This window comes from Bos indicus x Bos taurus, chromosome 1 (assembly GCF_003369695.1).
Source record: "Bos indicus x Bos taurus breed Angus x Brahman F1 hybrid chromosome 1, Bos_hybrid_MaternalHap_v2.0, whole genome shotgun sequence".
Taxonomy (NCBI): domain Eukaryota; kingdom Metazoa; phylum Chordata; class Mammalia; order Artiodactyla; family Bovidae; genus Bos; species Bos indicus x Bos taurus.
The window spans coordinates 94,489,496-94,515,785 of NC_040076.1; the positions used below are offsets into that span (position 1 = coordinate 94,489,496).

Below are 26,290 nucleotides of genomic sequence, written 5' to 3' on the forward strand. Positions count from 1 at the left end.
CGTAATAATACTCCTCAAAGGATAAGGTATGCTGGGTTTTTATGCTCCAGTGTGGTTTTGTACCTATCTGAACACTTTAGCATACTCTGCTTCACCTACTGGAACTCAACTTTGAAGATCCAGCTCAGGTGGTACTTCCTCTGAGAAGTCTTCCCTAAAACCTCTATGAAGTTCATTGTTTCTCCATACTTCAGCAGAGCTCATTGTACATGCCTCTTTAAATGCACATATCAAACTGTACTGGAATTGCTTGTTTAACTGTACTTTTCTCTCCGTAATGTAAGGTTATAAATACAGGACCTTTCTGACTTTTTTTTTTTTTGGTCATTCCCAGTACCTGACACCTACTAATAGAAAGTTTTATATATTTTAATAATATTATGTGTTGTAAATGAATGAATCAATTTCAATACTATCCCCTGTTTTTTTTTTTTTTTTCTTCATCACACAATACAGATTTGTCTTTATTTTAGAAAGTAATTGAATGCAGTTAAAAATCTGGCTATTTTGCCAACATGCCAAATTTTTGTTATAATGGATTTTTAAGAAAAATTTCACCTATTTATTAGCTATTGCTTTCACACTCAGTAGATTAGAAATACGTCCCCACAATCTTTTCCTGATTCTTATTCTTAGGCTATAGCCTCCTGTGGTATTTTTATTTATCCCACTGTTTTCTCCCCCTAGAGATTTGTCTGTACACAGAAGACTACTGATAATGTAGAGTGCATGCTAAGTCACTTCAGTAATGTCCAACTCTTTGTGACCTCATGAACTGTAACCCAGCCAGGCTCTTCTGTCCATGAGGTTCTCCAGGCAAGGATACTGGAGTGGGCAGCCATGCTCTCCTGCAGGAGATCTTTCCGACCCAGGGATGGAACCCATGTCTCTTAACCTGATGCATTGGCAGATGGGTTCTTTACCACTAGTGCCATATGGAAAACCCGATAATGTAGGGTGGGAAGTGTTAAAGTCAAATGTAGTTGCTGTGTGAGGGCTTCTCATTTTGATGGCTTCTCTTGTTGCAGAGCATGGGCTATTGAGGGCAGGGACTTCAGTAACTGCCCCCTGGCATGTGGGATCCTAGTTTCCAGACCAGGGATTGAACCCGAATCCCCTGCATTGGCAAGCAGATTCTTAACCACTGGGACTATTAGGCAGTCCCTCATCTTTTCCTAAAATAATAATTGTAATAGATCTTTGCTCCAGCATCTGTAACACAGCAGTAGTAACCTATATAGCATTTTCCAGTAAGTTGCCTGTACTAAACTTCCAGTCTCTCTCTGTGTGTGGAATCTTTCATGCACATATGCATACATCCAGCCTTAAATTTTTGTGGACTTTAAAGCATTAATGATTTAGTCAGTAGAGGTAATATAAATCATCTGTCAGAGGCATATGCAAAGGCACTAAAATGCTTCAGGAAAGCCGTCTCTCATACAAAGTCAATTTAGGCCACGGGTAAATGAGTGTGAATAGGCGCGGTCAGTGAAGCCATTTAATATGAGTCTGTTTTGGGGAGGAATCTCCCGACTCCCTCGTGGAGCTGGACTGAGGCCCTGAGGCCAAAAGTGAAAAAGGTGAGAGCCGGCAGGCCTCCGCGGGGTGAGCAGTGCCGCGAGGTAGGAGGAGCCGGTCGCTGGCCGCGGTGCTGAACACGCTTGTGAGCTGCCCCCAGGTTGGCCCGCCGGAAGAGGCCCGGCGGGTTAGTGAATAAGAGAGCAGCCTCCAATTTCGCTCCTTAGTTTGCGGATTCCTGGCTCCGAGCAGAGGACACAGTGACTGCGTCCAGAGACAGTCACCTGGAGAGCGTAGAGGCAGCCTCTGACCCATACCCACGGAGCGCAGCTCCTACCCCTCAATAGCAATAACAGCAACGCTGCTGCCTATATTTATGTATTGAGCTACAACGTTGTCCCCAACACTCTTGACATCCATTCTCAGTGGTTTTCACAATGTGAAGCAAAAAGGTTGATGATTTACCTAAAGGCTGATCTTTCTTATCCAAGTCAGAAAATGTTTACTGATCACCCTCAACGTACCAACCTTACAGCCTCTGCTACGCCCCCTTTACCAGCTCCCCCCACCTCTGCCATGCTAGCACGCCCCTTAGCTTTCCCTCCTCCTCCGAGGTTTGCTGCAGCAAAAGTAATCTCCTACACAGCATATGCCCTACCACCGCCCAGTTGGGAGACTGCACAAAGGGCTGGAATTCACAATTTATTCACACATCTTGCTCCTTCGTTCTCAGAAGTCCACCAGATGGGATATTCAAATCTAGTACCTGAGTCCCCCGCTCGCTGTGCGACCTTGGACAAGTGGTCGCACCTCTCTAAGCCTGCTTCTCCTCGCGAAGACGATGGTAGGTTCTAGGACTGTGTGAGGCTCTTCCCAGGTGCGCAAGGTCTCCTCTCCCGTCGGAACACTCCCTACCTCCCTTTCCCAAGCTCAGTTGTGCACTCTCAGTTTTCGACACCAGGTTTGTAGCCAACTCTAACCCTTGTAGAGGCAGGTCCTGAGAACGGAAGGTGTTCTCCCCACTATCCCCGCCCCCATCCTCGGGTGTGATCTGCCTTTGGGGCCACACTGGGCACGCAGCGCCCAAGGCTAGTAGGGGAGCGCTCCCGCGCGCTCGAGCTTCGCAGTGCTGGGTCTCCGCTTCGCAGCGCTTTGGGAAATGCGAGATGCAGCTGGAGCCTGAACGCAAAAGGGAAGCAGAGTTGGAGAAGCTACCCCAGTGACAGGTACTTGTGTGGAGGCTTGCTGGAGGCTGGGTTGGGAGAGAGGGTCTTTGGGGGAGAGAAAGGGGTAAACGAGAGGTGCCAGGGCTGTGGGTCACTCTGTCCATCTCACCACCTGTGTGTGTGTGTGTGTGTGTGTGTGTGTGTGTCTGTGTGTGTGTGTGTGTCTTCCTGCCTCCATCTCTCGCCCTCCTCCCCGCCTCAGGCTCTCAATCTCACCTTCTCGCTCAGCTACTGCCTCTCCTCTCTCTTTCCTTTCCAAGCATCCTCCCTGAGAGCCCGCGCGCTCCTCCCTCGCACTCTTTTGCGCCTAACTAAGGAGACCTTCTCCCGGACCAGCAGGATCCAGCCTCTCAGCGCAGTCGCGTCCCTGAACCGGTTAAGCAGAACAGGCAGCATGTGGAATGCGACGCGGAGCGAGGAGCCGGGGCCCAACCTCACGCTGCCGGACCTGGGTTGGGACGCTCTCCCCGACAATGACTCGCTGACTGACGAGCTGCCACCCCTCTTCCCCGCGCCGCTGCTGGCGGGCGTCACAGCCACCTGCGTGGCGCTCTTCGTGGTGGGCATCGCGGGCAACCTGCTCACCATGCTGGTGGTGTCGCGTTTCCGCGAGCTGCGTACCACCACCAACCTCTACCTGTCCAGCATGGCCTTCTCCGACTTACTCATCTTCCTCTGCATGCCCCTCGACCTCGTGCGCCTCTGGCATTACCGGCCCTGGAACTTGGGCGACCTGCTCTGCAAACTCTTCCAGTTTGTCAGCGAGAGCTGCACCTACGCTACGGTGCTCACCATCACCGCGCTGAGCGTCGAGCGCTACTTCGCCATCTGCTTCCCGCTGCGGGCCAAGGTGGTGATCACCAAGGGCCGGGTGAAGCTCGTCATCCTGGTCATCTGGGCCGTGGCTTTCTGCAGCGCCGGGCCCATCTTCGTGCTGGTCGGAGTGGAGCATGAGAATGGCACCGACCCTCGGGACACCAACGAGTGCCGAGCGACCGAGTTCGCCGTGCGCTCCGGACTGCTCACAGTCATGGTGTGGGTGTCCAGCGTCTTCTTCTTCCTGCCTGTTTTCTGCCTCACTGTGCTCTACAGCCTCATCGGCAGGAAGTTGTGGAGGAGGAGACGCGGCGAGGCGGCGGTGGGCGCCTCGCTCAGAGACCAGAACCACAAACAGACCGTGAAGATGCTGGGTGGGTCTCAGTGCGCCCTCGAGCTCTCCTCTCCCGGAGTCTTCCCCTTCTCCCTGAGTCTCCCTCTCTCTCCTGTTTCTTGAAGTATATGTTGCCCTATAAATGTCTCAATTATTCTCTCCAGTGTTGGTCTTGAGCCCTCTCTTTGGTCTCTAGTTTATCTGTCGTGTGTCATTATATTTTGTTGTTTCCCTTTTTTTTCTCTGTCTATATATCTCTGTTTTCCTCTGTCCTTTCTCCTTCCCTCCTCTCGCCCCTTGACTTTCTCCTTTGGTTTCTTTCTCTGTGTGTATGTCTCATTTCTGGTCTCTCCTTCTCTCTTTCATGGAAAAATGTCCCATCTTTGTATTTCTTTAAAATGTAGTGCGTATTAGCCTAGAAACTTCGTGTCAAAACTGAGATCTTTCATTAAATAATCTATTGTGGTCTTAAAGCATTAAAGTTGATGTTGAGCTTCCTGCCTCAATATGGAGATAAATAACTAAGTTGCATTAAGAAAAGCAGGTACTGGGAGTGAAAAAATCAGGCATTGACTCTAGAAAGCATTCATTGGTAAATTTAACCAAAGATGGGGTCATTTGGATAATTCTATCAGAGAAGATTGATTTTTCTTTCAACATTGTGATTTGCTTTCTGACTTGTATTTTTTTTTTTTCAGATAATTGCCTCAATTCTGTTTATCCTGATGCTGTTTATATAGCTTTGGAAGGAAGTACTGGGATCTCTGTTTTCATACTTACCTTTCTCTCCAAGTAGGAAAGGCTAGATAAACTAGGATAGGCAGGCTTCCAACATGAGAAAAGGAGACAGGGTGGAAGCTGGTAGGACTTACTATCTCTCCCCAAGTGAGCCTTCAGAAAACATCTGGATGCAATGCCACACTGGAGTGTGTATGGACTAGTTATTCCATAAATTCAGCTTCTGTAACTACATGTGTTTGGTACAAGTAATACAAAGTGTGTTCACAGCCAAGTGAAATTTTAATTCTACTTGCTTTTTTCAAAACCAGAATCTTTACATTTTATTATTTGGACATTGTAGTCAACATTTTGTACTTATTTGCATATTTAGTGCTTCTTAGACGTCATTCCAGGATGATTTTGCATTGTAATTTTACAATTCCTGAAATCCTGTATATTAAAGTGAAAGAGTTTATCCAAAGAATGTCAGGTTTGTTTGTTTGTTTGTTTTTAAGACCAGTGATTCTCATAATATGACTAGATTGAAATCTGCTGGTGCTCCTCAAGGGACTCTAAATTCATGTTGATGCTGGGGCAGTCAGTTGCTGCTATGCAACTTAGTTTTGAGAGTACATTTAATAATTTCCTCTAATTTTATTTTTGAACTGTTAATTATCCTCACTGGTGTCTCAACACCAATGCTAATTTTGTTTTGCCTTGACAACTGGAAGGGAATCAATCACTTAGTGATTCCCTAAAGTGGTACAAGGACCAGAATATTTTTTTTCTGTTATTTTTCCTCTGATTTCTGAATTTTAAAAACTTAACCTAGAAATGCAAAGGTCTTAAAAAAAAAAAGCTACCTTACATGGGCAAGATTAAAACTTGGATGGATGATCATTAATGTTAGTTGGTTTTATGGCCTTTTATTCCTTACTTATGTCTATTTTAGGTGGAAAAGTCTCATTCATCTCTATGGTTCTCAATCCTGACTGCATATTCAATCTTTTATGAAACTTCAAAAAAGAAAAAAAGAGAACAGGTGTCCTGGTCTCCTTTCTAGAGATTTTAATTTAGTTAGTTTGTATTATATCCAAGGAATCTGTGCCCAGGGAAACTCTGATACATAACTGTGGCTGCATACAACCACATTATCTCATATAGGTTTGATCTAACACATATATAATAGTGGACTATTGAGACTAGATTGTCGAGTTACTAGAGTCAACATGTCAACTCAAGCACAAAATTACTAAAGTAGTTGTTAAATAGAAATGATTGGAAAGCTTAGTGAAAATGGTTGAACTGTTGGTCCAAACAGAGTCAATCTTGGTTAAAATATAGGAATGGGGAAGAGCAAAACATGATATTTTTCTGAAGTCAATTGTCATACCACACATAATCAAAACAAGTCCATGTCTTCAAAAGAGATTGTGGTTTGCTATGACATATCCTGAACTGACATTCTCTTTCTCATTGTCTTTTCAGCTGTAGTGGTTTTTGCTTTCATCCTCTGCTGGCTGCCCTTCCACGTAGGACGATATTTATTTTCCAAATCCTTCGAGCCTGGCTCTGTGGAGATCGCGCAGATCAGCCAATACTGCAACCTCGTCTCTTTCGTCCTCTTCTACCTCAGTGCCGCCATCAACCCTATTCTCTACAACATCATGTCCAAGAAGTACCGGGTGGCAGTGTTCAAACTTCTGGGATTTGAACCCTTCTCCCAGAGGAAGCTCTCCACTCTAAAGGATGAAAGTTCTCGGGCCTGGACAGAATCTAGTATTAATACATGATCAAGCACATTGCTCAGTAAAGTCAACGTTCATTATTCTATACCAGAAGCCATAGTACAGCGGAACTTGGGAGGAAGTTTGAAGGTTAATTTTGGAATTAGGGACACATAGGTCTGAAGACAATTGGGAGCAAGAAAAGATAGACTTTGTAGTGTGTGAGCAGTTTGATTTGATTGCACACTCATCAGTGCTATCATACACGATTTCTGCATATCTCACTGCCTATCATTTTTGCATTGTGCTGTTGGTGCTAGCAAGGGCTCTGCAGTTCGGAGAAGGGAGGTAGTGTAGAGAGGGCAATTAGGTCACTTTTTACTAGACGGATTCTAACTCTAATTTCTTTTTCATAATGAGAATTTTTTAGTAAAATAATAAAAAACTTAAAACATGACTTTCAGAAGCTAGCAAATTTCATGGGGTCCCAGATCAGTGCTGTCCAGGAGAAATATAATGCAAAGTACTTAAGCAATCAATATAAAATTGTTAATAGAATTTTATGCTTTTTATGTTAAAGTCTTTAAAATCTGGTTTGTTTTTTAAATTTTAAGTTCACCTTAATTTGGACATTGGGTGTTCATCAGCAATACTTGATTTATTGCAATTTCATAAATTTTGCCGAAGAAAAAGTAGATTCATTAACCTAAGTTGTCTAAACATACTTAAAATTTCTCTAATAACTAAAACAACTATAAGTTCTTAACTTTAAAATTAATTGAAAGTAGAAATTCAGTTCTTTGAGTTGCAATAGTCACATTTCAAGTGTTTAAATAGCCAAATGTGGCTAATGGCTACCATATTGCACAATGCAGCTCTAGAGTATATGGAAAATTATTGTTAATCTCATAAAAATGCTAAAAATAAATACTCATTTCCTAAAATGTTTTTATAGTGAAATTAGCATAGGAGAATGTTAGAGTGATAAATTCTAAGGATTATACCTGAATGCCCTGTAATTTCTGCTTGGGAGAAAATGGATATGAACTATAATATGCATGCATTTTTAATCAAGTTGGGTTGCACGTGTTAGTAATCAGGAAATGAGACTTTTTAAAAACTGTAGAAAATCACAAATTACCTTATTTGGCTTAACAAAAATACTTAAGCCAATCATAAGCCTTTGATTTGTAAATAAGGAATAATTTACAACTTACTCTGGAAAGTTTACAGAAACTTAGTAAACATAGTAATTTTTCAAATGGTGAAAAATTCACAGTCCCTTAAATGCTACTGTTGATTGATATTCAACACTTTAAAAAAACCCTTATGACCATTTATTTCAAAATGCCTATGCCATGCCCTGTCTCCAGATTAGTCATGCTCCTTACATCCCACTGCTTATCTGATAGATATGTTTACTTAGATTTCCAGTATTCCTCTTAACCATAATTATGAATGATTAGACACTGTCAACTAAATATTATACACATTGGTTATAAATCTAAAACTTTCATTTATATTCCTATTAGTCCTCTTATAGTCAACTCTTTTATATTAAATATAATATTCCAAAAATGATTTTTTCATAGTTCTCTGTAATACTAAGTCATATAAGCAATTCCTTCATGAAGTTATTGGTTCAGTATGGAACTGATTGAACTAATTAGGGAAATTATTGCCATGACTGGTTTTCCCCACCCAAAGTATAGATTATTATGCCAAAATAATCAATTAACTATTTTTTAAAAATGAAAACATAATCATAATTAGAATAATTTCTCCAGAGAAATATTTCTAAAGTTATTCTTGACACTAAAACTGTTTTATCAATATAGTCTAAATGCAGAACTTCAGCAAATTGATTACTCAGTTAATTCTTTGGAGTATATCTTTTTTTTAAATACTGAATCATTTAAGCCCATTGAATCCTAATTAGGTCATTCAACATTATTGTTCTAAATAGGTCCCAGTAAATCTCAAACAGGTAATTCAATTCCCTGAAACCTTATTGTTTCGTTCTACAAATATATCCTATTTGAGAGGAAACAAGCAAAAAAAAGGCTTGACTTGATCACATAGTTGATTGCTTTGGAGAAAAACAACCCGACTTTTAATTATTCAGTGCACCCCACTCTCCACCCCCCACTTTCTTGTAGGTTCATGTCCATAGTCTCAGTACAACTCACAGGGAATAATTTCCATAGCAGGGACCACTATTGTCCTTCATTAGAACTCAGAGAATATTTCATTGCCATTCTCCCAAATCTTCCAAATCTCCCAAATCTTGGGAGAATGGCAATGAAACATGTAAAATATCATGTAGGAAACGAGTTGCCAGTCCAGGTTCGATGCACGATGCTTGATGCTTGGGGCTGGTGCACTGGGACGGCCCAGAGGGATGGTATGGGGAGGGAGGTGGGAGGAGGGTTCGGGATGGGGAACACATGTATACCTGTGGCGGATTCATTTTGATATTTGGCAAAACTAATACAGCTATGTAAAGTTTAAAAATAAAATAAAATTAGAAAAAAAAAATAAACAACAACAACAACAAAAAAAAAGAACTCAGAGAATAGTTTTAGAGAAAGGAATTGTTAATCATGCTCTTATATGATTGCCTTTTTATTTTTGTAACTTCTTTGTTTCATCATGGTCCATAAATTATCTCAGACTCAGGGAAAAGAGGAACTTACATGAGGAAAAATGTTCCTAAAAGTCCCTCAGTTCACATTTAGTATGTGCCTGGTATGTTCTAAGTGCTAGAGATTCATGAGTAAAGTATTTTTATCCTTAATGAGTTCATGACCACTTGTGAGTTGTGTTATAGCAGGTAACTAATATATTTAAATTATAAAGTAAACATCTTCAGTTGACACTGTGCTGTGCACCTCTCTCTATTATTGTGTATTTGGCTCAAAATAAATTCAGAACAGGCTGCTAGTACACAAACTAGTCAAATTTGTAGATGTAGTTATTGTCTGCCAGTGCATTCTTTTTCAATGTAAAAAAAGTAAAGAAATTGGTTTCTGTTATAATCTGTGTTTCTATTTTTCTGGTTACCTAGAATCAAGGTTTCTATTACCACACCTTACACTGTGTCACAAAATCAAGGGTTGGATTATTTTCATTTTTGGAAGTGACTGTTGTTTGAGACAGAGAAGGCAATGGCACCCCACTCCAGTACTCTTGCTTGGAAAACCCCATGGACGGAGGAGCTTGGTAGGCTGCAGTCCATGGGGTCGCCAAGAGTCAGACACAACTGAGCGACTTCACTTTCACTTTTCACTTTCATGCATTGGAGAAGGAAATGGCAACCCACTCCGGTGTTCTTGCCTGGAGAATCCCAGGGACGGGGGAGCCTGGCGGGCTGCCGTCTATGGGATCCCACAGAGTGGGACACGACTGAAGCGACTTAGCAGCAGCAGCAGCAGTTGTATGAGAAAGAACTTTTGAATAATTGCTTTTAGGAAAATACTCATTGCTACAAATTATTTAAAATCGTAAATGTTGTGGCAATGAGAATGAGAAACACTTCTAATGTCTGGCCAGACCTTGAAAACCATTTCTTTATGATCAGCTTTTTATTGCAATCAAGTTTCTTGTGATGGGATTTGACTTGAAATTCCACCTTTTCCACTCCGATGGTTTTACTAAGAACCTGAAATCATTATAATTTATAATTGTTAGTTCAACATTGACAATTTTAGCTGTAATTATTTTGCTGTTTTTCATTTATTGACTACTTGAATTTAACATTTTTTTTAAAACTGTGAGAATTTTTGCAAGATTGGTGCCTGAAAAATACTCCCCTGTCTTTTAAAAAAGTATGTTTTTAAAAAGTGTGTGCATCTGTAAAATGCGACATATATACATACATATATCAAAATTTCTTGTCACAGTGTCTAAGTTAATAGAATAGAGCATTCTGCTTTCGTAAACACTGTTTTCAGTGTAAATAATGCCCTTAAAAGATAAAGGTAGTGTCATTCATGGTTCATAATCTAATGATCCTTCTATGATTTATTTGCAACTTAAATTACATATTGTCATTTAAAAACTGTAAATTAAATTTCAATTTAAATTATCCAAGCCTGGATATATATAATTGGAACCTAACCAGATGATTAGTGACCGAAGTTAATTCACTGAATTGATGACATGTTTTTCATCCAGAGAATGATCTCCGTGTCAAAGCCAACAGAAAGCAATGTGCTGGTCGTAAATGCTCACTGCTGTAAGTTCATGTCACTTGTTTATTCATATTAAATGAATTCAGTCCTGTCGATGCTTGACAATAATCTCTTTGAAGCAGGTGATGGGGAAGGTTTGGGTGAGGCTTGTTTGGGTTTTTCCTTTTGAATGCAAACTCTGGCAGGGTGTTGGAGTTTAGCCATTTTGGTTGAGAGAATTATCATCATCCTTTGGAAAAAAAGAAAAAGCTGCCATGTCTATGTCCCTCCTAATTGCTTGGATATTTGCTGGAATTCCAATGAATAATTTATGTTGTGACACATACCCTCAAAAGACTACTGACTACCCTTAAAAGTGACAAACCATTAAGGCCTTCCAAAAGCATGTCTCATGTCAACACTCAGAAAATTCTCCAGAATGTTTATAGATTTTCTTTCCAGAACTATTCTGCCTCCAGCCCCAGAGAAAGTGTTTGGGAAGAATAGTTTCAAAGATTTTCTGTGATTTAAGTGTCTCAAATCTAAAGATTTCTCTGGCTCAAACAACAAAAATATTTATATTTTTCAATTTTAACTCGGTAAATTTAGGATACTAAAGAGCGCTTGCTCATATAAATATATTCATACAGCATAATCTCCCAGTTCACTTATACCTGCCGTACTCTATGTCTGTGTAGAATTTACAACCTGGTTGATTTGTGTTGTCCCAGTATAACCTAAATGTGACTAATGATATTTTGTTTTGTGATTCTTTTTATTTAAGGTTTTTGTGGATATTAAAGAGTTTACTTTAGCTCTCCATGTAGTTGTATTATGAAATTTAGGCATCAGTTTTCCTTTCTTTGGGTGTCCTTAACCAAATAATTGCTTAATAAAAAAAACCTACAGCTAATTTCCACTTACAAGGTTAAATCTTGGTGTCTGGGTTATTTAACCTCTACTTTTGTCCTAGATTCAGTATAATTTTGTCCTTTTAATTTCTGAAGTATGTATTGTGCAGCTCTGAGGAGGTGTTTGTCGTAGTGAATTTTATTTCCCCAGGGACTCCAATGAGGTATACCATTCCTGTAAGTATTAAGACTCGGGGACCCTGTGATACACTGTGATTCCCATGTTCCCCCAGCTTTCTGTCGTTTACAGCCTGTCATCCCCAGAGACAATGGTGTTGCAGCTTCATGGTGTTATACTAATGTGTGACCCAGAGATTTCTGTTCATCTTGCACACAGCATCCACTCACTGAATACTGGTTGGACAAATGAAAGTTTCAAGACTAGCTTATGTGTCACTTGGACATTAGCTTCCAGATATATGGATTCCAGGTACCGATAAAATGTAAGACTAAAATTAGAAGACCAGTAAAGGTGGCCAACTTTTATTTGCCAATTAAAAGACTTTAAAATACCCTACCACCATTACCATTATTTCAATTTTAAAAGAACTTTAAAAAGAAAAAAAGTAACAAGGACATAATCTCAGAATAAAGGATCACCACAGTGTAAAAATTCAACATATTCAATATCCCACAAAATTCTATACATATGCTGTTAATATGAGTTAATTACAACTTGGAAGTAATGTCTAAAAATGTGGTAATTAATAACAATAAAGTAATCCAAAGAAGAAAATCATGGGATTTGTTTTTATTGATCTGATAAGGATTTTGCCACTGTCTTCTAATCTCTTCCGTCTAACCTCTCCTTCAGTCTAGGGCCATTCAGTGCCCATCACGTTCTCTCAGGTTCCCTCCTATGGCAGACCCTGGACCTGATTCAAGGTAGAAGAAGAGAGGCCAGCAGGCCTGCCCAGGATTTGGTAGGTATTATGTGCTGGGCTCAGTCTACAAATGCCGATTGCTTCTTGCTTCCCTACTTATAACTCATCATCGGTTCCTGATTTCATAGCCACCTCTTCCAAGGGGCCATCGAATTAACTATAAATCAACACACATCTCTTGAAGAATAGTTTGACAATGTGTATCAAATGCACGTACACTCTGCATACCTTTTGATGCAGTAATTTCACATTAAGACATAATTATGGAGGACCACAAAGATCTATATGTAATAGTGTTCCTTGCCTCTTATTTGTGATAGTGAAAACCTGAAAAACCCAAATGTTGGAGGATAGGAAATCGGTACATTTCAGAAATGATAATAGTTTGCATGTATGCAGCACTGTGGTAAGGGCTTTCAATTCCATTTCTCATATGATTGTCCCAGCATACCTAAGAGGAGGGTCTGTTATTCTCTTCATTGGGTGGAGGGGTTTTGACATACGGTCAGGAAAGGGCAGAGCTGGAATTTGACCCCAGGCCAGTTAGGCATTTGGTGCTTTCATTCCTGCTCTTCTGGAGCACTGTGCAGGCACTAAACATGTTATTGTTTAATTGAGAACTTAATAAAATGTGGGAAAATGTTTACATAGTATTAGTAAGTGAAAAAGCATATTATCCCATCTTATATAAAAAAAAAAAAATTCATGTTCAAAACTTGAAGATACTGCATTCTAAAGTCCTAACAGCATTTCTCTGATTCGCAGAAATATTTTCTTTCTATTTTTTTATGGTTTTCAATCTTTCTCCAAAGAATATGTATTATTCTTATAATAATAGCAAGTGGTAAACTGAGTTACTGCAGTTCAAAGACTGGCTATCTTTCTAACCCTGTCATCTCCCCAAGTCCCAAGGGACTTGCCCTCTGCTCTCTGCCTCTATCTTGCCTCTGTTTGCAAGTTTCTTCTCCTCCCTCCCAAGTGAAATACCAGAAGCTGGTAGATGCTCATTAAATGGTCATGATTATCACTAGTTACTTGGCAAAGCATGAGACAGCCCCATTTCGAGTCCTCCTCTCAGGGACTCTGCAGTCTAGAACCCTTCTCCTGACTTCTCTGTCTGCCCTGACCCCAGCCAGGCAGAGGTCCCTCAGCAGCTTCATGGGTCATTTACAGGAATTAGAGAGCCTGGTAAAACAGATGCAACTTTAGCTATGCTGGTGATTGCTCTGGCCAGGGTGTTGACAAGATGCTATCAGGTTTTCAAAATGCAGTAGACATACTTTGGAGTGATCCCTTGGACCCTCTCTCCCAGGGGACATTTGCACCTCTATTTATGGAAGGAAAAATAATTTCGGCTTCAGTCAACAGGAAGCAAAAGAGACAAGGCAAGTGCTTCTAGTTTCCTGAAAGGATAGCTCTAGTCATGGCCACATGTTCACTATCTAAGCCTGTTTAACTGCATCAGAATCTTTATTGAGCAGCTTTTTTCTTTCAAAATTTATCTTCCAGAAACAAAGCACATGACATGGTGTATGAAAGACTTTGGAACCAAAAAGTTACAGAATTTACTCCTGGCTTTACCACTAACCAGCTGTGTGACGGTGGGCAAACACTTATCATTAACCTCTCTGAGTCCTACTGTCTTGACACTGATAGCAGCCACTTTTCAGGAAATGTCCTTCTCTGCTTCACACTGGATGCTGAGCGACGTGGAGAAACATCTCATAGCACAAGCACTGGGCGCCTCCAAACATTCAAGGTGAGCAAACTCTCCTGATCCATCAAAACTCCATGGTGGTGTGTGGGGAGTCAGCTCCATTATTCTCTACAGAATCAATTTCAGGGGACTTCCCTGGTGGTCCAGTGGCTAAGATTCCAGGCTCCCAGGGCAGGAGGCTCAGGTTCAATCCCTGGTCAGGGAACTAGATCCCACATGTTGTGATTAAGAGTTTATGTGCCACAGCTAAGACTTGGCACAACCAAATAAATAAATATATATATTTTTTAAGCTGGTGTTAAGGTTCTTAAAAAGAAAAAGAATCTATTTCAAACCTTCTCGGTGATCTGCAGACCCTGCCAGCCCCTCAGCAGACACCCTTGCATGTTGCTTCAAAAAGGAAATGAGAAGCCATTACTCAAGAACTCCCTTATCTCATTGCCACTACTTGGAAGAGATCATGTGGAGCTGTCCATGCTCTTTGCCCCTCTTCTGTGTCACAGTGGGAGCAGTGCCCTCCTAAACAGAGCCCTTTTCTCCTCTGCCCTCTTCTCTCCTAAAGCTTCATCCTTCTCCTCTCTGCTAGCATCTACCATCAGCACTTAAGCCAGATCTGGACTCTTTGCCATAAAGCCTTCGCTTAACTGCTGCTATGAACTGAATTGTGTTCCTCCCAAATTTGTATGTTGAATCTCTAATGTGCCTAATACAATGGTTGGAGATGAAGTCCTGATGATGGTTGTAAGTGCCCATACAAGAAGAGACACCAGAGAGCTTGTTCTCTCTCTTTTGCTCTCCCCACCAGTGAGGATACAGAAAGAAGGTAGCCATCGACAAGGCAGAAAAGAGGATCTCTCACCAGAAACCAACCATACTGGCACCCTGGTCTTGGACTTCCAGCTTCCAGAACTATGAGAAGCAGTTTCTGTGATTTGAGCCCCTCAGTCTATGGTATTTTGTTACCCAGTGCAAGCAGACTACAACAACCCCACTGTGTGTTTCACCCTAGCTCTCTCGTCCCCTTTACAGCCAAACCTGCTGAAATATGCATCCTCCACTTTCTCTTATTCCACACATTTTATTAACCCACAGGCATCCCAGGGTGATAATAGTACTGAAGAAAGAAAGTTTAAGGTAGGTCATACAGGCCAACACTGTTCCAGGACTGACTGGGTCTGTCCAATGGGGAAAACAAATGTGGAGCAAATAACTGCCTGATAATTGCTTAACCCTAGTTGAGTTGTGTGCTCTGGTGGGGAAGTGCTGGGGTAGGTGTTGCTGTGTGAGCCCCCTTCATTCACCCAGCCTGGTGTGGGGCATGAGACCAAGGAGGGTATCCTGGGGTAATGAGGTTTACACCACATGAAGGGTAGGTGGGAGCTGATCAGATTGCTAGATAGATGCCTAGTATAAAAATAGTATGTTGATATGGCAGAAACCAACACGATATTGTAAAGCAGTTATCCTTGAATTAAAAACAATTTAAAAAATAGTACAGAAGAGATCTGAGTTGGGAAGGAACGTGCCACATCTGGGGAGGTGAAAGACAGTCACAGGGCTAGAACATAGCAGGCAAGGGTAAGAGTGGCATAGAGTGGGCACTGCCCAAGAGACAGGGCCTCAGCCGCCATGCCAGGGAACTGATTGTTATCCTAAAAGCAGTTTAGAGCCAGTGAAGGGTTTGGAGTGATGGGTCATGTTTGCGCTTAAAGAAGATCACTCTGGTTGCTGGTGGAGTGAGGCTGAAGCAGGAAGGAATGAAGATCAAGAAACCTCTCTCAAAGGGAGAAGTCTTTAAGATAATGTGCAGTATTTTTACCACACATGTTGAGACCAAAGGGTTGGTCCATGAAACCAATTCAGTGGCCTCTTTCAAGAAGCTTCCTCTTTCTGATAGTCTGCAAGTCCATCTTGCTTTAGCATCAATGAATCTCTGGTTTTCTGGGCCATTCGTATTCTGTCCCGACCGAGGCAGCCACCCTGGGAATCAGCACAGCAGATGGTGGTGCGCAGATTGGAATGGGGAAATGGAAACATATTCACTTTGTTTTCAAGGCCGCCGTCAGCCAGCAAGTGAATGTCAAGCCCTAGAGCCTTAGCTGGCTTGAAATTCCCCATCAATTAGGAGCCCAAAAGAAGATGCTAGAATATCTTGTTTATTCACAGAGAATATTTTCTTTTCCTTCCTTCCTTTCTTATCTCTTTCTTTAATATTTTTCTCTTTCTCTCTTTCCCTTCCTTCCTTCCCCCCTCCCTTCTGTCTTTCTTTACTTGTCTGCTTTGGGTCTTAGCTGTGGCATGCGAGTTCTTTGTTGCAGCTCACTGGCTTAGTTGCTCCACAGTATGTGACATCTTAGTTCCATGATCAGGGATCAAACCTGCATCTTCTGCTTGGAAGGCAGATTTTAAACCACTGGACCACCAGGGAAGTCCCAAGATGGTCATTCTTAAGATCTGTATAGTATTTTATTAATTGCATTGACTGTAATTTACTTAACCTTCTCTAACAGCCTTTATTTTCCTTCCTTCTCTATTTTTCCAGCCTGAAACATTCTTTCATTCATTAACAGATACTCACATGACTTGAACATCTCAGTTGCTTCAGCCGTCTGCCAAATATCAGCAAAGCTTCCCCGGCAGCCTCTGTAAGGCAGCACCTCTCCCTGTCCCTCTGTATTGTTTTCCTTCAAAGCACAGACCTAAAGGAACAGAGGCTCCCAGCCATATGACTGTTAATGGATGAAAAGGCATTTCAGACTGGAAAAATACAAATGAAAATGACTTCCCACCTCCAGCAGGATAATGTCTGAGGTCCTTGACAGTGTATTCTCCCATTGCCTGAAGACCCCTGAATCAATTCTTGTGCTCATTCTCTCCACTCCAGCCTCCTGTTTAGCATCTTCAAAATGGAATGCTGGTTATTCCTCTGTGAAATCTCTCTCTTTCCTTATTCCCTTGCTAGGCTCTGCCTCCCAGGGACTTTAATACCAAGGACAGTGGATAAGCACCACTCATCCATTCAATGTTTACTGAATGTCAGCTTATTCTTCAAGACACATCTCAGGTATTACTCCCCAATCTCCAACACTAATACCACCTCTCCAACAGCAGTGAGGAGCACTTTTCAAGGTCACTAGAGCACAAGTATCCTTGATCACTCCTCTCTGTATTTATCACACAGAGGTAATTGTCTATTCATATGTCTGGTTCCACCAATAGAATGTAAATCCACATGATCAGGAGTTTTCCTTCCTAATGTTTCCTCTCTACATAAAACAGTGCTTGGCACAAGCAAACTGCTCCATGTGCATTTGTGGAAACATTGAGGGGGTATATACTAAAGAAACCATAAATTTTTGTTGTTGTTGTTCAAATACTTAATTCTCTTTTTTATTTTATTTTTTGACTTTACAATATTGTATTGGTTTTGCCATATATCAAAATGAATCTGCCACAGGTATACATGTGTTCCCCATCCTGAACCCTCCTCCCTCCTCCCTCCCCATACCATCCCTCTGGGTCATCCCAGTGCACCAGCCCCAAGCATCCAGTATCATGCATTGAACCTGGACTGGCGACTCGTTTCATATATGATATTATACATGTTTCAATGCCATTCTCCCAAATAATCCCACCCTCTCCCTCTCCCACAAAGTGCAAAAGACTATTCTATATATCAGTGTCTCTTTTGCTGTCTCGTATACAGGGTTATTGTTACCATCTTTCTAAATTCCATATATATGCGTTAGTATACTGTATTGGTGTTTTTCTTTCTGGCTTACTTCACTCTGTATAATAGGCTCCAGTTTCATCCACCTCATTAGAACTGATTCAAATGTATTCTTTTTAATGTCTGAGTAATACTCCATTGTGTATATGTACCACAGCTTTCTTATCCCTTCATCTGCTGATGGACATCTAGGTTGCTTCCATGTCCTGGCTATTATAAACAGTGCTGCGATGAACATTGGGGTACACGTGTCTCTTTCAATTCTGGAGAGACTATAATTTTTAAATCATGCAGTAACGCTAGAAATCTTTTTGTTGTGGTCTGTGCAACACAATCTAACACAAGACTGACTGACTTGCGATGGCTTGTCTTGACTATTATACTCCAAATCTCATAGAGAAACGAGTCTCTAAGTTTCATCTCCTAGTTAAAAAAGCTGAGCATTCCTGCCTATGCCGTCCTTTTCACAGGGCTTTCACACTCCCGCTCTCATCTGTCCCACAATGACCCTGCCAACTAGCATTCCTCCTGAGAGTGAGTGTGAAGCCCTGCACAGTTCTACAAGGCAACGTGACTTGCCGAGGGTGGTGCAGGTTGGTTACACAGGAATCAGAAATAGAATTTGAGATTAACGCCTGATTGCTATGAAAGATGCTCATCATCTAGGCATCATTTTTATTGACTTTGAAGGCTAAGCAGGATACTCAGGAAAAAAAAGATCTAGGTTCTACCCCTCAGGGGTAAAAATCCAAGATGAAAAGAGCCAGAGGCCAGGAGAGAGTTGATGTCACTCTGACATTCCATCCTCTTCTCTTGATTCCCTATAACCCCTCTTCTGCCCACCAGAAAGGAATTGTTGTTGTTTAATTGTTGTCATGCCTGACTCTTTGTGACCTCAAGGACAGTAGCACGCCAAGCTTCCCTGTCCTTCACTGGAGTTGGTGATGCTATCCAACCGTCTCATCCTGTCACCCTAGAAATAGAAAGATGCTTCAATTGTGCAGTGATGTTTCAATTCAAATGCACTCAAATTCATCAATGTTCATGAATACTTGCCAGAGTGGATAATTTTATGAACAAAAAGAATTCCTATGTAAGCAATATTCATACATTCATATATAAGCTTATTCAACAAATATTTACTAAATGCCCACTGTGTTCCAGGAAATGTGCTAAGTGTTAGGGATACAGTGTTTAAAATACAAAGTTTATGTCCTTGTGGGGTGCTGTGCTCAGCCACTCAGTCATGTCCAACTCTTTGAGACCCCATGAACTGTAGCCTGCCAGGCTCCTCTGTCCATGAAATTTTCCAGGCAAGAATAGTGGAATGGGTTGCCACTTCCTTCTCCAAGTTCTTGTGGTACTTCCATTTTAGTGAAGAAGAATCAGGATAAACAGTTACCTGCCTTAAGGAATTTGCCCAAATAACAACCAGTGATGGAAGTTTGTGCATCCTAGAGCAGGATTCAAGTTTCAGCAGTCTGACTCTAGATCCCTGCTATTCTACCATCCTATTCTACCTAAAACTCCAAATTTCTGAAATAAAATAGACTTAGTGTGCGGTCAGGCCATTCAAGATGGCTATTTCCCAAACTTATGCTTACCAGAGGGGAAGGGTTTGGAGGAGGGACAGTTAGGGAGTTTAGCATCAGACCTGTACACGCTGCTATATTTGAAACTTCCCTGGTGGTCCAGTGGTTAAGCATCTGCCTTGCAATGCAAGGGTCACCAGTTCAGTCCTTGATCTGTGAAGATCCAACATGTCAAGGAGTAATTAAGCCCTTGTGTCACAACTACTGAGCCCAGACTCTGAAGTCCATGAGCCACAACTACTGAGGCCACATGCCCTAGAGCCCATGCTCCAAACAGGATGTAATAGAGTGCCTTGTAGCGCAGATCTCAGCATGCAGCTAGTTGCTATGGGCCATTAACCCCTCCAGGACTGAGGACTGAACTGAACTGATTAACCCCTCCCAGCCCCCACCCACCACCCTGTTACCAGGCAACCATCACTAGGGGACCGGTCCTTCTCAGCCATTGGTCAGTGGTAGTGAGCGTCTCCCTCAAGCAATCAACTATCAATGAGGGACTATTTGTGGTCCTCCTCAGTCATTCATTGGTCGGTGCCACAGTGGGCCCCGCCCACAAGCAAGCATCAGTGAGACCCTTAGGGAGGCCATTCACCCAACAATCAGTGGATCATTTGCCCTCAGGTGGAGAGTGAGGTAAGAGGCTGATCTTAGCTTTCTCCCTTAGGCCTCCAGCTCACCCTGCCTTGGGCCAGGGAACAGGCTGGGGTAGGGGGGATATATGTCCTGCATGGCTCTGGAGCCCTCACCAAGACCACTTAGTAGTTGTGGCACAAAGACCTTTCTCTGTTTCAAACTCAGGCATTTTGGTATTATTTGGCCTCACTGTGCATTGGTCACATGGACTTGCCTTTAGATACTAGCAGGACTTCCCTGGTGGCCCAGTGGCTAAGACTCTACACTCCCAATGCAGGGGGCCCAGCGTTTGACCCTCTGTCAGGGAACTATGATCCCACATGCTGCAACTAAAGATCCCGCCTGCCCCAACCAAGACCCAGCACAGCCAAATAGATAAATACTAATATTTAAAAAAATTTTTAAAAGGATAACCAACACGGACCTGTTGTATAGCAAAGGGGACTTTGATCAATATTATGTAACAATGTAAGTGGGAAAAGAATTTGAAAAAGAACAGATACATATGTATGTAACCTGAGTCACTTTGCTGTAGACCTGAAACATTGTTAAAAAAAAAAGATGGCTGTTCCCTTGTTTTCTGTATATCCTCTGCTCAACAAGGCCCTGCTTCACTCAGTGACTATCCAATCCTCTTAATTACAGGACTTCATCAGTAACTGCCTGCCTGCTCGCCCCTGGGCCCAGCTGCTGGTTTCCCTGGTAACTGACGAGACAGCGTGACATAACTTGCCCCTATAAATGGTAGCCTCCTCCTCTCCTGAGTAGCTAAGGCTGTTGCCGTGTCCTGCCTGCCATCTGCCACACATGGTGGAGCTGTCATTCCAGGACCTTTTGCTTCAGACGTCTAAGATCCCTCGTCCACTAAACCACTGATGTCTCTGTCGCTGTACCTGGGGTCTTACTCAGGTCTCAAGGCTGAGCAACTACAAGGCTTGCAGGCCTGCGGGGTGCAGCCCAATAATTGATGAGCGGTTAAGAAGCCGAGGAAACTCCTGTGAGTATAGAACTGTTGGGAAATAAGGCCAGGGAACGGGAAGTTATGGGGGTGATCCTGAGGTGATGGTCGTCTCAATGAGGGCTGTCTTTCTCTTCCATTATGTTGATATTTTGTTAACCTCAGGTCTCTCCATCTTAAAAGGAACAGCCCCACATTCATGGCTCACCTAAATGCATGGGGGTGGCTGTTGAACACAGGAAAAATGCAAGGACCTGGATTAGATACAGAATATCAGCATACCCCTGAACCATCAACCCTAAACAGCTACAAAAGTGGGCTTTAGAGATGTTAACTCAGGGACAGATTTGTGAATTGCATATGGCCAGTTACCTGGAAGGGTTTGGTTGGAACCTGTGGCAACAGCAAATAAAACTGCCATCTGTGGCCTTGTGGGGAATAGGATTAGAAAGGCATTTATAGATCTCACCTGTCTGCTACCTGTTCCACCTAAGACCAATAAGGTAATTAATCTAGGCCTGACTGGAGGAAGGCACAACCATATTAACCCTGTGGGCCTCGCCAGGATTCAGCATGGGCTCTGGGGACTGAGGCTGAAGAGATGGTATGTTACTGCCCCCTAGGACAGAAACCTCAGGGGTAGCACTATCTCAAGATGCTGTTACTGATTCTATGTTGGTCAGTGGTCATGATCTTCCCTGTACAGTGCCTCTTAACAAATTTAGTCTGAGCAAAGGCAATCTGTTTGCAGACTGGGCACAGTGGTGGCGTCGCTGTGAAATGAGTCTGCTTGCTGGGTCTATAGCAAGATACCATTGTCGTTGTCCTCTGGACTTTCATGAAAACTGGAACCTGTAACTGGCTGGCTTGCATGTTTGCCCACTTCCTGGACTCTTAATACTCTTTAGCTGCTATTGTCTGTGTTGCATTTATGATGTCTGTTTGCAGTGCCCCCGGTACATACCTGAGCCCAGGGATATCACAGAAGAGGGATGGACCAAGATTGTAAGGGTCATGCGAAATGTGCAGGGGTGAATTTTATGGTCAGGCCATTCAGGACAGCTGTTTTTCTTTTGTCTTCCTTTGTGTCCATCCCCTGCTCAACAAGGCCCTGTTTCATTCATGTGACTATCCAATCCTCCTAATTATAAGGTTTCATCAGTAACTGCCTACATGCTTGCCTCCTGCCCCAGGCCCTGGTTTCCCTGGTAACTGAGGGGCCCACCTGACATCAATTCCCCTTATCAGATCAGCCGCTCAGCCGTGTCCAACTCTTTGTGACCCCATGGACTACAGCAGGCCAGGCCTCCCGGTCCAACTCCTGGAGCTTACTCAAACTCACGTCCATTGAGTTGGTGAAGCTATCCAACCATCTCATCCTCTGTTGTCCCCTTCTCCTTCCACCTTCAATCTTTCCCAGCATCAGGGTCTTTTCCAATGAGTCAGTTTTTTGCATCAGGTGGCCAAAGTATTGGCATTGGCAGGTCGGTATAATGCCCCGACAGGTTTCTGCCATAAGCCGTATGAGATCACCGTGGAACCACAGAGCAGGGCTCCTTACTTGCTTCACGCGGGGCATGCCATTCATTCACACAAGCACACCGTAGAGTTAGTAGGGCACAGCAGAAAATGTGTTCACTAAGAGAACAAAGAACTAAAGCTCCAAGCATCCTTACCTTGTCCTGAAGAATCCCGGACGAGTGCCCAAGATGAAAGGTTGTTGTTGAATCATGCGAAGACACCGGGATTCTTGGCCCCCAGAGGAGAAGAATTCAATCTGGGGCCAGAGAGGAGGCTTGATCGCTCAGAGCTTTTGTGTAATAAAGTTTCATTAAAGTATAAAGGAGATAGAGAAAGCTTCTGACATAGGCATCAGAAGGGGGCAGAAAGAGTACCCGCTTGCTAGTGTTAACAATGAAGTTATATAATCCAAAGAATGTCTGGAGGTTGTAAAGACCTCATCAGACCTACTCCCATAATTTACATTTTAAGATAACACTGTCCTCAGGCAGGATACATCCTTGTAAAGACCAGGTCTACTCCCATAATTTACATTTTAAGATAACAGAAGGTTTAATCCAGAGACTGTCCTTAGGCAGGATACATTATTGTTATATAATCCTAAGGAATGTGGAGAAAGAAAAAAAGTTTGTCCTTTCTTCCTCCTTGAGAGTTCCAGACCCCTCTCTCCTTGGGGACCCCTAGACTCCTTATCAACCTGCCTAGGAACTGACTCTTTCAGTTTCAGCCTCAGAATCAGTCCTTCCAATGAATATTCAGGATTGATTTCTATTAGGATGGACTGGTTGGGTCTCCTTGCTGTCCAAGGGACTCTTAAGAGTTTTCTCCAACACCACAGTTCAAGAGCATCAATTCTTCAGTGCTCAGCTTTCTTTACAGTCCAACTCTCACATCCATACATGACTACTGGAAAAACTATAGCTTTGACTAGATGGACCTTTGTTGACAAAGTAATATCTCTGCTTTTTAATATGCCATCTAGATTGGTCATAACTTTTCTTCCAAGGAGCAAGCGTCTTTTCATTTCATGGCTGCAGTCACCATCTGCAGTGATTTTGGAGCCCAAAAAAATAAAGTCTGTCACTATTTATATTGTTTCCCCATCTATTTGCCTTGAAGTGATGGGACCAGATGCCATGATCTTAGTTTTCTGAATGCTGAGCTTTAAGCCAACTTTTTTTACTCTCCTCTTTCAGTTTCGTCGTGAGGCTCTTTAGTCCTTCACTTTCTGCCACAAGGGTGGTGTCATCTGCATATCTGAGGTTATTGATATTTCTCCCTGCAATCTGGATTCCAGCTTGTGTTTCATCCAGCCTAGCATTTTGCATGATGTACTCTGCATATCTTTCTGGTGTAGTAGAAGGATGTGCATTCATCTTCTCCTGTGAGAACTACAAAATTACAGCTCACTGCTGAACAACCATTGACAGGAGGATGTTGGATCCCACCAAAAAAAGATACCCCATGTCCAAGGGCAAAGGAGAAGTCCCAAAAAGATGGTAGGAGGGGTGAAATCCCATGTAGTATCAAACCCCCTACCCACCAGAGATGCTCAGAGTGCTCAAACAAAACCTTTGTGTGCACCAGGAGACCCCATAGAGACTGAGTCAGGCCTGCATTTGAGTGTTTGAGTGTCTCCTAAGGAGATATGGGTCAACAGTGGCCTGTCACAGGGGCAGGGGTTCTGGGTGCAGCAGACCTGGGTATGGCATAAGCCCTCTTAGAGGGGATCACCATTAACCCCACCATAGAGCCACCAGAACTTACACAGGACTGGGGAAATAGACCCTTAGAGGGCACAAACAAAACCTGTGCACACCAGGACCCAGGAGAAAGTAGCAGTGGCCTCACAAGAGACTGACCCAGACTTGCCTGTGAGTGTCCAGGAGTCTCCGGTGGAGGTGTGGGTCGGCAGTGGCCTGCTGCAGGGTCAGGGGCATGGAGTGTGGTGCACGAGACCTTTGGGAGGAGATCACCATTATCTTCATTACCTCCACCATAGTTTGGCCTCAGGTCAAAAAACAGGGAGGGAACATAGCCCCACCCATCAACAGAAATTCCCCCTATAAATGGAACCTAATCCCCTGAGTAGCAGAGACTGCTGCCATGCCTTACCTGCTGTCATGCATAGTGGGACGTCATTCTAGGACCTTTGTCTTTAGACATGTAAGATCCCCTGTCCAAAAAACCACTGACGTTCCTGTTGCTATATCTGGGCTCTTTCTTCAGTCTCAAGGTTGGGCAACTACGAGTCTTGCAGTCCTCTTTGGAGCATGGCCCAACACCTGGTGTCCAGAAGCCAGAGACATTTTTGCAGAATTGGAAGCAAAACAAGACTGACTTTGTCATATTCAGATTAGATAAAATGGAACCTCCAGATTCACACTGCTTGTGATAGTCTGTTCCCAAATCTCCAGCTAGCAACGTAATAAACATCAACTACTAAAACATGGGCCTTGGAATGACAGGTGACTGTTCTAAGCCCTAGTCTGCTTGTGATTATCAAGTGATGTATGTTTGTTATTTCACCGTATTTTACTATTCATAGCATGTTTATAAGTCTGCTCTTATCTTAGCAGGTACAGGGGACAAACAGAAGAAGAACAAAATTGGGAATGTGAAGAGGAAGAGCTAGACAATACTGCTGACATGGTAAAGCCATCACCCTGGTCTCAGGTGGCTCATGTAGGCTCCAGACCCTTGACTCTTCCAGAGTAATTAATGCACAGAGGAGAACACAGCATCACCCCTTCCGTGAGGCTCCCACTGAAGATGACCAGCCTTGGTTGATGAGAAGGGCAGCTTCTAGGAAGGGTGTGCCAGTGGCTCCTGTCAACTTTAGGGGCATAGCTCTGGAATATTAGAAGAGAAATCTAGTGATGGAGCCGTAATGAAGTAGTGAAGGGAGTGAAGTATTTGAGCAAAAGATTCTGTTCCCTTTTGATACAAAGATAAGCTTCCCATTTAGACCCTAGTGACAAGGGAGCAACAGTATAAACGAAGGAAGGTACTGAGCAAATGATATTTAAAGGGGCACTGTTGACTCAAGGAGAGCCGTGTTTCTAAGTTCAGTAATAACAACTCAGCCCTTTAAAATTCAAGAGGAAAACAAATGCATCCACAGACCGCATGATTTTGGTGTGGCTTAGATTTCAGTTCAGGCAGGGTTTGGGACTTCACCGGGTGGTGCTAATGAAACACGGGGCATGTTGACTCGTTTCTGCTTGACATTTAACTGGCTGCACGATTTCTAGCATGTTCTGTCTGACATAGGTATTTTCAGGATGGACAGATCATTCAAAATGATGCCTTTTTTTTTTTTTTTTAAAGAGATGGCAATACTAAAAAGGGAAATAGAGTAAGATCTAAGTGTTATACAAGTTTAAACTCCCAACCCTATTTAATTCATGATTCTTTCAATCGTAACAGATCATTATGAACCCAGTGTCTACTTTGTCTTTGGCCTCAAGTTGAATATACATGGCAGAAGTCCAGAGGGGGAGCATGAAGACTCAGGTATTATATAATTTCTGGTTAATATTTATGAAAGAAAGACATTGCCATTTTAAAGCCCAAGAAATGGAAAGTTTTTTGACTTGCAAAAGCATTAAAATAATATATAATTGATTGAATTGAAGATTTGTTTAGCAATAATGTGGTAAAGGTTTTGATAACCATTGCTATGTTTTATAAGTGGTGGACGATGACACATTATATCCGTTATGTCGTGTAAACTTGCTATCAAGTGGAGGAGAAACAGAGGTAAGAAGGCATCTGTCTAGGAAGTAGGTCAAACATTTGTCCAGTATATGGTCTGAGGAAGAACTTGTG

General features: G+C 42.6%; 1 protein-coding gene and 1 long non-coding RNA gene across 5 annotated transcripts; both read left to right on the forward strand.

Moving 5' to 3' along the window:
- The first annotated feature begins 880 nt into the window (after positions 1–880).
- Positions 881–6,798, forward strand: GHSR (growth hormone secretagogue receptor). 4 transcript variants are annotated; one of them, XM_027540959.1, is made up of 3 exons: positions 881–2,744; positions 3,005–3,934; positions 6,103–6,798. In XM_027540959.1, exons 2-3 carry the CDS (start codon positions 3,139–3,141, stop codon positions 6,405–6,407), a joined length of 1,101 nt encoding a protein of 366 aa, XP_027396760.1. In that variant the 5' UTR covers positions 881–2,744; positions 3,005–3,138; the 3' UTR covers positions 6,408–6,798. The 4 variants fall into 4 exon arrangements, with proteins under 4 accessions (XP_027396760.1, XP_027396792.1, XP_027396782.1 ...); XM_027540991.1 differs by having other exon boundaries at positions 3,081–3,934; XM_027540981.1 differs by having other exon boundaries at positions 3,084–3,934.
- Positions 6,799–20,735: 13,937 nt separating this feature from the next.
- Positions 20,736–25,967, forward strand: LOC113899042. The gene is made up of 3 exons (XR_003512818.1): positions 20,736–20,977; positions 25,036–25,111; positions 25,889–25,967. It is a non-coding gene; the product is annotated as an uncharacterized LOC113899042 (long non-coding RNA).
- The last annotated feature ends 323 nt before the right edge of the window (positions 25,968–26,290 follow it).